This window comes from Amaranthus tricolor, chromosome 3, assembly GCF_026212465.1.
Source record: "Amaranthus tricolor cultivar Red isolate AtriRed21 chromosome 3, ASM2621246v1, whole genome shotgun sequence".
NCBI lineage: Eukaryota > Viridiplantae > Streptophyta > Magnoliopsida > Caryophyllales > Amaranthaceae > Amaranthus > Amaranthus tricolor.
In genome coordinates this window covers 6,530,186-6,543,669 of record NC_080049.1, presented here as the reverse complement: position 1 = coordinate 6,543,669, position 13,484 = coordinate 6,530,186, and the positions used below count along the sequence as shown (strand labels likewise).

The 13,484-nt window shown below is 31.1% G+C and overlaps 1 protein-coding gene across 1 annotated transcript; it reads right to left on the bottom strand.

Annotated features, from left to right (window-relative positions):
• Positions 1–11,143: 11,143 nt before the first annotated feature.
• Positions 11,144–11,976, bottom strand: LOC130807284 (zinc finger protein CONSTANS-LIKE 2-like). Its single transcript, XM_057672437.1, has one exon. The coding sequence runs from the start codon at positions 11,860–11,862 to the stop codon at positions 11,338–11,340; it is 525 nt and encodes a 174-aa protein (XP_057528420.1). The 5' UTR covers positions 11,863–11,976; the 3' UTR covers positions 11,144–11,337.
• Between the last annotated feature and the right edge of the window lie 1,508 nt (positions 11,977–13,484).

Below are 13,484 nucleotides of genomic sequence, written 5' to 3'. Positions count from 1 at the left end.
ACGATTTCCTTTTGGTAACGGTAGGGCTGTAAATGTGGTCAGAAACCTGTTTTACCGACTTGTTACCGACCGATACCGAACCCGTTTTTGACCGAATACAAGTGACCAGATACCGACCGCTAACGAACCCGAATGGTGACCGAAACCGTTTCCGACCTGTTTTACACATACCGAAACCGACCGGTACCGAACCTGTTTTAAACCGAAAACCGTTTTCGACCTGTTTTTATCATACCGTGACCGACCGATACCGAACCTGTTTTCAGACCGAAACCTGTTTTCGACCCGCTTAATACCCGTTTTTAACCGACCGTTTTTGACCGAATCTATATTGTACCGAACCTGTATTATACCGAACCTGGAACCTGTTTTGTACCGAACCTGTTTTGTACCGAACCTGTTTTGGACCGAACTTATCTACATAATTCTTCTAAGTTGTCAAAATATAATAAAATTTTATATAAAATAATTAAATTAAACTTAATTATATTATTTCTATATGATAAAAATTAAATTAAATATAAATTTTTATAAAATAAATATATAAATTATAAGTTAATATATATTAACTCAGTAATTTAGTAAAGCCTTTTTCTTTTCTAAAAAATTAAGTATAAATTTTACAAAACTCAGAAATTGCAAAATTGCATAAACATAGTTCATACTTTGCAACCAATATAAGTACCAAGTTCAGGTTAATTTGCTGACTAATTAATACTGTATTAAAATCAACATATAACAATATAAACCAATACAAAATATTAACCTATGAAATTGATAAACCACTTTCATTTCATTTAATAGTTTAGACGAAATTTAAAATAGATCTATTACATTTTTTTCCCTACCAATAATATAAACATCAATAATCCTAACTACACAAAAAGTCTTTTCCAAATTTTAGTTATGCATAAGAAATTGCAAAAGTATAACTCATTTCATCACTTTTCTTTAATTTTCTCAGAAGTATAACTCATTTCATCACTTTCATCTTCTTCCTCCTCTTCCATCACCACCTTAGATCTCCTGCTCCTAGTCCTCAATGCGACACCGCCTTTCAATAATCTGTAAGGAACTGCTCCACCAAACTTAGTGTACCTTAAGATCATATAAAAGTAACAACTTTCAGATACTGAGTATTATGATTAAGAGCATGAGATGGAAAAACGACAGAAAGTTATAATAAATAAAATAAAAAAAATATAAATTAATTATAAAATATAAATTGGGCGCTCAGATATGATAATTTGGTAAAAAACCCAATTACAAGAAAAAAATCTTCATAGAGCACTACACTTACCTGAAGCATTATCATCATGATCAGTGTTATTTTCCTCAATAACACTTAATATCTCCTTCGCATTTTCCTCGGGTTCAAACCCAAATAGCCAATTTCGCGTTGTCACCAAAATTTCAACATTTTTTGGTAACAAAGAAGATCTCAATTTGTTAAGGATCCGACCACCAACACTAAAAGCAGATTCAGATGCAACAGAAGTAATTGGAATGGCTAGAATATCTCTAGCCATTAGTGCGAGTGTTGGATAAGAGGTAGACTGTCCCTTCCAATATTCAAGAACATCAAAACCATCATAATCAACAACAAGAGACATGGCCAAATAAGAGTCCACATCACCTCTCGCCGTCCTAGATGCAGAAATACGAGGAAAATCATGACGTAACTTGCGCATTTGGAACGGACGAGGAGGACCAAGGTTTGACGGAGAGGGTGCAACAGGAGCAGATTGAGTGGTATTCATATAACATTCATATAAAGCAACAAACGCAGCAAGCACATCATTTACCTTTTGTTCAACCGCAGTAGGTACATACAGCATAGAATAATAATCACTAAGGAAAGTCATCTTAAAACGTGGATCAAGTAAAAAGGCAAAAGACAGAACCATAGAATGATCGGACCAATATTTATCAAACATTTCCCACATAGGAGCAGCCATCTTTCTCACAGCATCACTAGGATCTTGGTGGGAATCAGTCAAAATCTTTTCAATACATATTATGCAAGAAAGGTACAAATTTGCAGTGGGATATTTTGAACCAGAAAAAAGCTTGGTAATCTCATAGAATGGCTCAAGAAAATCACAAATATCTTGAAGTGTATCCCACTCATTCTCAGAAATAATATCAACATCAATATCCCTTTCACGAACAAGATATAAATCAATAGCATCCTTTACCTCAAGAGCCCTATGAATCATGTCATAAGTAGAGTTCCATCTAGTGGAAACATCCAAAACTAATTTACCCTTTGATTGCAAACCTTTATCAATTTTAGCTTTCTCAAAATTTGTAAGTCGAAAATCAGAAGAATCAACATATATAACAACCGCACGTAACTTAGTCACGGAATTATCAACAAGTTTCAAACCCTTTTTAACAATAAGGTTCAAAATATGAGCACAACACCTTATATGAAAATACTTGCCATCTAAAGGGAGAGGAGAAGAGGAGTGCAAATCACGTTTTAGTTTTTCAACCATCCTATTATTAGAGGAAGCATTATCAAGTGTGATTGAAAAAACTTTTCTACCTATATTCCAGTCATTCAACAAACCTTTCACAAACATGAATATAGATTCACCATCGTGGGGTGGGGGAAAACGGCGAAAATTTAACAAAAGGGAATGCAATTTATAATCATCATCGATGAAATGGGCAGTAAGGGCAAAATATGAACGCGAAGTACATGCTGTCCATCCATCACAAGTTAAGCATATACGACTCTTACAAGATTGCAAATTGTCAAATACTAGTTTTTTGTACTTTTCATGTTCACCCATTACGCATTTAGTTATCGTATATCTAGACACATCTTTGACATTAGGATTTAACCAACGATGCAATTCTCTAGTTTTAATATGCTCTACCATACTCAAACAATATCCATGATATAATATCGAATCAGCAAACTTAAGCACGTAAGTATCATGATCATACACAACATTAGCGTTTGGGTTATTTTTTATGAACTCTTTATAACCTTTACAGCCCTCAGTATGACGTTTATAATTAGTTGTACCTGCACTACCTGGTGCTGCCGCCTCATAATCGCAGTATTTACACTTTACCGTCCGTACGTCATTGGGGTACGATACATGTCTCCAAAGCACGTAAGTATCATGATCATACATGTCATTCATCATACGAACAAAAAAATAGAAAACAACCCACCTATGACATGTCTCCAAAGCAAAGCACGCTTAAATCCCAACAATTATACAATTATACAGATATCTCCAAAGCAAACAAACTAATTACAACAATTATACAGATGACACACTTAAATCCCAAAATGATGATAAACCCAATCACAATTTCCACGTAAAGCACGCTATAACCACCTATGACATGTCCAACAGCTTAATGAATGAAATTCAAAACAACAAAAATAATAATAAAACTCAATCAAGATCAAAACTTGCAAACAATTAATTAAAAAAATAAAATTTCAATTCCAATTATAACCATATAATCAACACAAAATCAATCAACTCAGGATAGAAAATTATCCGAAAATGCAGCATTTAACAATGAAATTATCCGAAAATGACACAAAATTGTAGGAAAAAAAAAACAGGATAGAAAATCAATACTTGAATGAAAACAATTATAAAATTTGAATCTTACAGTGAAATGAGTGGAAAACTGCAGCTCCGTCCGAAGAAACAAAACCCTAACAACAAAATCTGAATAAAATGAAATCTCCATCAAAATCAAAAACTGAAATCAATAACAAAAACAAGAACATGAAACCAAGTATGAAAACAAGAATAAGAAATCAAAAATCAAAATAAAAAGTAACCAAAATAAAACCGAATGATACTAAAAAAAAAAAGCACAAAAACGCTAATAAAAAGTAACAAGAACAAGAATGAAGAATGAAGAACTAAATTAAAACAAAAACGAAGAATGAAAGCCAGAAAGAAAGCACAAAAACAAGACAAGAATGAAGAACGAAGAACTAAATGAAAGTCAAAAAAATTCACAAGAACGCAAATAAAATCAAATGAAGAATGAAGAACAAGAACAAACAACAAATCTAGAACTGGGGGTACGACGTCGACGTGGGTTGAAAGCAGGGCGGCGAGCCGGCGAGGCAAGCTGGGAGGAGGCGAGGAGCAGTTCGCGAGTTCGCTATTTCGCGTGAGGCTTGGCTGCTTGCTTTCTTTGTTTTTGGGTTTTGTTTTTGGGTTTGTTTTTAATGGAATCGAAGTTTAGGGTTTGTTAGGGTTTGGGCTTATCAACGGTTTAGATTAGATCCCTTGATCTAACGGTTCATATTAGTTTTTTTTTTTTTTTTTTTAAATATATTAGAGTATGTTTAATCAATGGTTTAGATTAATTGATTTCAAAATGAAGGGTTATGATTTATCATGCCTTTTGCCAAGTTGACAATCCATGTATTGAGGTTGTGCACCAATAGGATAATCTTATGTGTTTTTTTTTTTTTTACAACTAAATTTTTTTTTAAAATATGAGTAATTCATTGATTTAATGGTTTCTAAATAAACTTCTTAATTAACTTAGCTTAGACGAAGTTGATTAGTTGAATATATATATTAAACTCATAACTTAACCACATTTATAAAAACTTGATGTGAGGTTTCACCTTCTATCATTCTCAACATTGATAACAACATGATTTATCAAATTGAAAATAATTAACCTGATATGATCAAATATATATCAATTATAATCAATTTATCAAGTTGAAATAACCAGACCTATGATCAAATATATTAATTAACTTAAATAGAGTTCGTTTAAAATCAAACTTATCAGCGTAGATGATCGATTATTTAACTTAAATAGAACGAACTATAATGAAAAACAAATCGAATAACTTGGATCGACTTTATAATACATTGTTGACTTCATCTACACAGTAAAATAAGATCTCGTATAAACTTAAACGGTTTAGATATATGAGAACAAGTCATATCATTATGACCGATCACATTAGTTGAAAATAACACACCCCATGGACAAACGAAGGTCAATTCAATCAGTGATGAAGATATATTATTAAGACAATCTAACAAACTTACATTGTGACATTAATAACATATTATTGTTGTAAATTGTAATTGTCTAATTGATATTAGATGAAGTCGATCAATTAACATGTTATGATCTATTAATTAACTTAGACGGAGTTGATTAGTTGAATTTGATGTCATAAAACTCATAACCTAACGACATCTATAAAACTTGATGTGAGGTTCCACCTCCTATATATCATTCCCATCATGGATAAACGCATGATCAATGACATTATGAGGCAACACGATGCGATTTTTTACCAAATTGGAACAGAATAATTGGAACATAATTGAACTGAATTAAATCATGGTTTAAATGAATTGAACTGAACCGATATCAACCAAATTAACCGGAATATCGGTTTAACTGAATTGAACCGAACCGATACCAACCAAAACTGAACTGAATCCCGGTTCAACTAAATTGAACTGAACCGATACCGACCAAAACCGACCGATTGTGACCGACCGATTCTGACCCGCATACCGATTGTGACCGACCGATTACCGATTTTGACCGCCCGGTTATGATCTGTATACCGATTACGACCTGCAAAAAACCGTTTTTGACCGACCGAATGTGACCTGTTTCCGGTAATGACCGGACCGATAAATACCGGACCCATACCGACCGACACCCGCCAAGGAAAAAAACCGGATTCGACCGGATACCGAATAAACCGACCGATACCGACCGGTACCGAAAGACTTATACGACCTGCTTTTGACCGACCGTTTTTTACCGAACCTATTTTTGACCGACCTGTTTCCGACCTTTTAACCCGTTTTTACAGCCCTAGGTAACGGTTAGGGTTATCAAAACACTATACCAAATAATTTGTAAGGGTAATGATAAATTGAATTCGTTACCTATTTTAAAATTTTGAATACCAAATGACCTTTAGTTTCTTCCTTTTAATATTCTTTAGTTTTTGTTATTATTTAGTTTTCTTAATTTCATTGTTCTTGCTTTTAATTTCTTTATTTTGTGTTATCTAAGTTATTTTTGGTATCTACAATTATTATTTATTTTTCAATTTTATTTAGTTGTCAATTACCTTGTCTAATGAGTAAATTTTTCGATCACAATTTAAATGTAATTGATGTGATCGTGAAATTATTTATAGAATTGTGGATCTATAGTCAAACTTGTGCCAAACAATATTAAAATTAAGAACTTTATTAATCTAGTCAACAAAATGGGAGTCTAAACTTCGGAGTAATTTTGTCTTAAGATAAGTTTTTGAAAATTTTTCTCAAAATAATCCCAACTATCACTATTTTTGAAAATTTGTTTAGAGTTAATTTTAACTCTTGTTTGTAGGTTTATGTTTTTTAGCATATTGTGTTTATCAACACAGCACTGGAGGGGGAAGGGGTTGGTGATGGCTGTGAGGGGTGGGACTGGTGGTGGCTGCGGTGGTTTTGTGGCTGAAGGGAGAAGAGGTGGGGGAGGTGGTTCGGCTGGGGTGGTGGTAGTTGGGTTAGGGAGGAAGAATGGTGATGGGAAAGGGTTTTGAAATTTTGTTTTTTTTATTTAATTTTTTTTTTATTTTACAAAGGTGACCTTTTATCACAGGCTACTAAGTTGTAGGGTATGCTATGAATAAATTCAGATAAAAGTTGAGATTATTTAAAAATAAGTGATAGTTAGAATTAATTCTGGCCAATGAGTAATAGTTTGGATTATTTTGAGCAATTTTTCCTAAGTTTTTTTCATTCAATAAGATAGAATATGAGATTTGAATTATTAGGTCTTAATTTGATGGTTAATCAATTAATTAGAAGTGTGAAATTAACATGCATTAAATTAAGTTTTGTAATTCATAATCTATAAATAATGAGAATAATTGACATTAATTGTGTGATTTTCAGTATCATAAATTTTAATCATTTTTATTACTTACAAACTATTAATTCCAATTCTTAGTAGTTTTAGACACAAAATCTCTCAAAATATTTTAATCTTCAATTTACTATGAATAGAATTTTTACTCTCACCGTTTTGATATGCTATTTTTAAATAGATTTTTACGAACTTTAATGTCAAACTGTGACTATGATTTCTCATCGATTTATATGAAAAAAATATATTCACGCAAAATCTTATTAGATTTGTCTCAATATATTATAAAATTTTTAATATTTTTAAAAATTAACAATTAAAATAATTTGACTTTTTAGTTTCTATTAGAATTTAAGTAATAGGTAAAATTTCCTTATGTTCTACTTACATCTACAAGCATAATGTGCACTTGTGATTAATACTATTTGACTATCAAGTTTTTGGTGTTGTTATCGAAAAAATTAGAGTTAATTCTCTAAGTTACATTTTGAGGAGCACACTGTTTTGAGGGAAAACCAGATTTGGTTAGCTTTCTCTTAACTTTCAAGTTTCTGGATACATATCTCATACTTGGTCCACATTTGCTATATTTGTACCAGACTTGCTAGTTGCAAGTGTCCTACTTGCCACTTGCAAAATTAAGAATGTACTCTGTACTCGGACAGGACTACATTTTTCCATTTTGTACCTAAATTTCATAAGATAATGTTGGTAACTTTTTTTTAAAAGCCGAGGAAAAAAAAAGAATTAGATAAGAATTAAATTTAGAATTTTATTTGTAAAAAGTGATGGCTTTTAACTGAAATAAAATTTGAATTTCATTTTAATCACTACTTACTAAGCTTTTTGATTAGTTATGGGATCTAACTTTAGATTTTACCTATAAAGTTTAAGAATTAGATGTACACGATGTTATTCTTTCGGTGAAAATTTTTTAAAATATCTAAATTTTATAAATAAGAAGTCCATATAAGAAAGAAATTGCTCACTGAAAAAGTTTTCGAATCCAATTACACGTTTATCATTAAAAAATTGGTGATGAATTTTTAACACAAATTCTTACTTGAGACAGTCTTTATAAAAGACGCATCTCAAATGGGTCGGTCTATTATTACTAAAAAGATAATTACCCAAAAAAACGCGCGTTGTGTAATTCTATTTGGAGTTGGTGTTATAACCTATTGAAGTTGGTATTATAACCTATTAGAGTTGGTATTATAAATTATTAAAGTTGGTATCTCCAAATAGGTTATAATACCAACTTTAATAGGTTATAACACCAACTCCAAATACCAACTTTAATAGGTTATAACATCAACTTCAATAAGTTATAACACCAACTCCAAATAGCGTTAAACGCACGCGTCAGTTTTTAGATTTTTCTCTTTTTTTAAATTGTTAGGCTTGAACCTAGATGACTCGTCTCTTATAAAGACGATCTCTGAATAGAGGCGCTGAATTTTTAAATATTCAAGTCAAATTGGTAAACTCTTAATTGAATTAAAGAAAAAAATATGGTGAATTTTGACCTTTGTTTTGATGTTTTAGAAAATTCATTTTTGAGTGGCTTTTTTTTTTAAATTCCTACTTTTGAGTGTTTTTTTTTTAAATAATTCTATTATTTAGGAAAATTTGTTTTTACACAAATTGTTGTAAGAGACGGTATCTCCGAAAGACGCGTTAGATATATGGGCTAAATAATCCAATTAATACAAATTAAAGAGAAAATAAAAATGTGGGCTTCTTGTTTTGAGGTCGTCACTTTGAGAGACCGTCTCTTACAAGAGTAGCTGTTATTGTTAAAGTACTTCCCTATATACTAACTTACATCAGTTTGTTTCAAAAAATAAAAATAAAAACATCAAAGTGTCTTGTTATGGTTGGTCGTCATCATTATCGCATGTAGTGTATCCTACTCATAAGAAAATATAATCAAGATATGGTAAAGGAAGAAATGTAGCAACAAATACCCATAAAGGAGGATGCGGCCAAATAGTCTCCTGACTCAAAAGAGATCCTTAGAAAAAGAGGTTCCTGTAGCAACATAGATCGATTGAAGCTGAATCTACAAGCTCGCATCTAACCGCACAAGCTTGGCTATGTAAACGAGAGAATATCAATAGTCTAAGACATGAATAAGGCGCCTTTAGCTACCCCTATCCCTAGTCAGGTCCTACGAGAGGTGTAACTTATGCAAGTTATTTTTTTACTTGTTCCTCCCACGTTCTCCTAGATCTTCCTCGATTTCTCTTACCATCCATTATGATGCTTTCAATCCTCCTCACGGGGGCGTCAAAAGTCTTTCTCTGCATATGACTAAACCATCTTAATTTATTTTCACGCATCTTTGCAGAAATAGGGGCAACCCCTAGTTTCTCTATAAACTCCTAGTTTCTAATTCTATCCATGATTGTGTGATCGCACATCCATCTCAGCATACGCATTATTGTAACTTTCATCTTATGTTCAAAAGTTCTCTTTACGGGTCAATATTCTGGCCCATACAACAAAGCAGGCTTGATTGCAACTTAGTAATGTTTACCTTTTAATCTACTTGGAAACTTCCTAACATATAGCACCCTGGTGGCTGCTCACCACTTGAGCCAACCCGCTTGTATTCGATAAGTAACATCTTCATCAATCTCCCAATTACTCTGACTAATCAATCATAAATACTTTAATGTTGTCGTACATGTAACAACTTCTTAACCAATGGTCACCTCTGACTTCCCTATCGGCTCCATCCCACTAAAGTCACATCGGAGATATTTTGTTTTCGTTCGACTGATGTGCAACCCTCTACCTTCTAAAATTGTCCTTCATTTTTCCAATTTATAATTAACTTCCTCCTTAATTGCTACCAACACGATATCGTAAACAAATAACATGCACCACGGTACATTCTCCTATATAGTTTTAGAAATCGCTCTCATAATGACTGTAAAAATGAAAGGGCTTAATGTCGATCCCTGATGTAGGCATACTTTAATTGGGCAAGATTTGGTTATCCCCACTGGTGTTTGAATGTTAGTTGATCATACATATTTCGTATTGCCTTAAATGTACCTTTGTGAAATCCTTAAGCCTTAAGGCTATTCCAAATGATGCCTCATGATATGTTATTGTATGCTTTTCTCCAAGTCGATGAACACTTGTATATAATCCTTCTTTTGCTCCCTATTCACATATTCAATCCACTCACATATTTATTCCATTTTTTCGTAAAATGTCACTTTTTTTTTCCTTTACCTACATTTTGTGTTTGTAGCAAATACTACGATATAGAGGAATTACTATCATTTTTCTATCTCTTTAGTATTGCTTTTTATATTTAAAGATACATACACCATTATGATTTATGTTAATATTTACAAATAAAAATAATCTTTATTATGCTATGCTTAAGAAATAATATAACTGCAAAAATTTATTATAAGAAATAATATAATTAAGTGAACTATTATTTGAATCGTTTAGTTCTATACTTTATAATATTAAATCTTTATAATTTTAAATTCTAAATAATTTCAAATGAATAACTCAAGATATAAATAATTAAATTACCACATTAAATTATATGCTAAAGTGAACTCAAATTCTTAAAATGAGATAATAGTCTTTTGAATTATTAAAAAAACTGACAAATTATGAAATATTACAAATGTAATAAAACAGAGCAAGTACTCGTCGGGCAGGGCCCAACATTAGACAAGCCGCCTCGCTTGGGATCGTTCGTTACTACTTTCTCAATTCTGATATACTTCCTCCGTTCCATAATACTTGCTACATTTTCTATTTTTGGCAATTTCATATTAGTTGCTACATTTCCATTTTTAGTAATAAAACAATCATTTAAAGTTCTACCTACCCCTATTTTTATCATACTCTATACTCTATACTTTATAATAAAATATATACTATATTCTATAAAGTAACCTAACAACCTATTTTTCCTTTTTCTTTTTTAATTAACAATAATAAAATACTATACTCTATAAAGTAAACAATCAGCTACAGTGTAGGTCAATCACTTTTCTTAATTCCCGTGCCCATGCAAATGTAGCAACAATTATGGAACGGAGGAAGTACAATTCTGCACTCCACCTCATGCTCTCAATTTGGTAGGACCCACATGACACTAAATGTTTCAGATTTTTTCCCTTTCACCTTTAAAAAATCACTCGATTTTCCCTTTACAAGAGAAAATTATTTAAATAATTATCATAAAAAAATATGGAAAGAAAAAAAATAATAATCTTGAGTTAATTATGTAAAATGATTAAAACTTGTACAGAGTATGATGAAATGAATAGATATTGGAATCAGCATAGCAATGAGCTAATGTACAGATGATATGATTAATTACTATCCGACCAGATGATTAATTAGAATAAATAAATTATTAGGAGATGGAAAATAAAATTATCATCAGGAATCCATATAAAACTCTCGCTTACGCTTTGATGATGAAGGTAGCATTGATACATTAAGCTCTCCATCATCATCATCATCATGATATACATAATAATCACCATCATCATCATAATCATTATTATCCTCTGCTGAAGATGGCACAGATGAAGAATTAGATGTTAATGGCACAACTTGATTATCACCATCATCATCCTCCTCTTCATCATCATCATGACTTGAATCTACTTCTTCTTCCTCTTCATAATCACCATCATCATCATCATCATCAAGATGATGAGAAGAATTAGAAGCACAAGAAACACAAAAAGAAAAAGAAGGAGGAAGAGTGGAACCAGATGCAGACCAAGGAGTTGAATTTTGGCAAATATGACAAAGAAGAATGCGACTATGTTTTGTAACCAAGAAATTAGCTTTGTGAACTTTGGTATCACACTCCCAACATAACCTTGCACGGTCTGATTCACAGTATGTGCTTGCAGGCATATGGCATAACTCACAACTTTCTTTTTTGTTCTTCATTCTCTTTTTTCTCCTCCCTTAATTTGGGTTTTTGATTTTGAGAAAATAATATAATGGGAGTTTTTAAGGGAGCCGTTTATTTATATGGAATTGAGTCAAAAATGTCGCAAATTGCTCGACTTTATTGGGTATTAATATTATTTCATACGTTCTTTCTCAATCAAATGCATTTTTTCGGGTTGTTTATATCTAGAATTATGTATAATAGTTAATATATATTTTTTTCTCGTATAATAGCCGAAATATGAATTATCATAAATTAATGAATAGTGCAAAAATTGATTTGGCATAAGTAATATGAAACGAAGGAAGTATTATATATTCTATCTGTCCCACCAACTTTGTAACTATTGTTTAAAAGTGTACAAAATTAAATGAAGTGCTATTTTATGAAAAATTTAAGACTCGATAAAAGGTATTGTAGATTATGGCAAAAAATAAAAATAATGTAAATTTAATGAAACAGACTAAAAAAATATGCAAATTTTGTACTCTTTTCGTTTTCATATGTTCTTCTCAAATAGAATTTACGGATTTTAGTGTCCAACTTTGACTATGATTTCTCATCGATCTATAAGAAAAAACATATTCACGTGAGATCTTGTTAGATTCATCTCAATATATACTTTCTAAATATCGACTTTTTAGAATTTTTTAAAAGCTCACAATTAAAATTATTTAATTTTAAAAATTATATTAAAATTTGAAAAAAAAAGAGTAAATGGAAATTACATTTGAAAAACAGAGGTAGTAAGATAGAGTATAAAACAAGTTGTTTTGTAATTGTAATTGGATGGAAGTCTAAGGGGAGTGTTTAGTAAAAGTGTGGTGTAGATTTGAGTTTGATGAAAGTTCGAACACGTGGATGTTTTTTGACGATGAAGGTATCTCTTCACACTATTGCCCAATGCCCACTTGTGTTCTCATCACATCTATCTTCCAAGAACCTACTAGTGCGTGCTTCTATTATTTGTTTTGTTTTTTGTCATGAAATTTTATAATGGATACCCCTACTTATTTTTTGTTGTGAGTTCGTTACAAACACTTTATATTAAATTATAGTCTAATCGTTACAAAAATAGAATACAAATTAAAAGTTTAACTTATGTGGATGATATTAAAGAGAGAAAAAAATATAGTTAAAAATATAAATTAATAAGGTCTATTTTTATAAAATAAAATATAGCAATCTAATCTAAAGCTAAAAAATACAGTAAGCACTACCATAGTAATGTCAAGCGAACAATATCCTAAAATTTTAATATTATAATTCTTTTTATTCTAATGAAATGTCATGTTTGTTTGTTAGCACTATATAGTATATACTACTCACTTTTAATTGTATTTAATTTTCAATTTATAAGTTAATACATAGTCAATTAAAATTTATTTAATTCATCTTAATATATAAATTTTATCAATTTAAACGTATTATAATTTATGATTAAATATAGAATATTCGATTAGAATACGAGTATTCACATTAATGTCTTCTAAATATCTTATTTTCATTATTTCAAAACACTATTATCACCCCGTGGGCCGTGACGACTAACGAGTACCACAAAACAACAATAATTGGAACCATCTTTGCCTATGATTTACAAGGTCCGGACTTTATT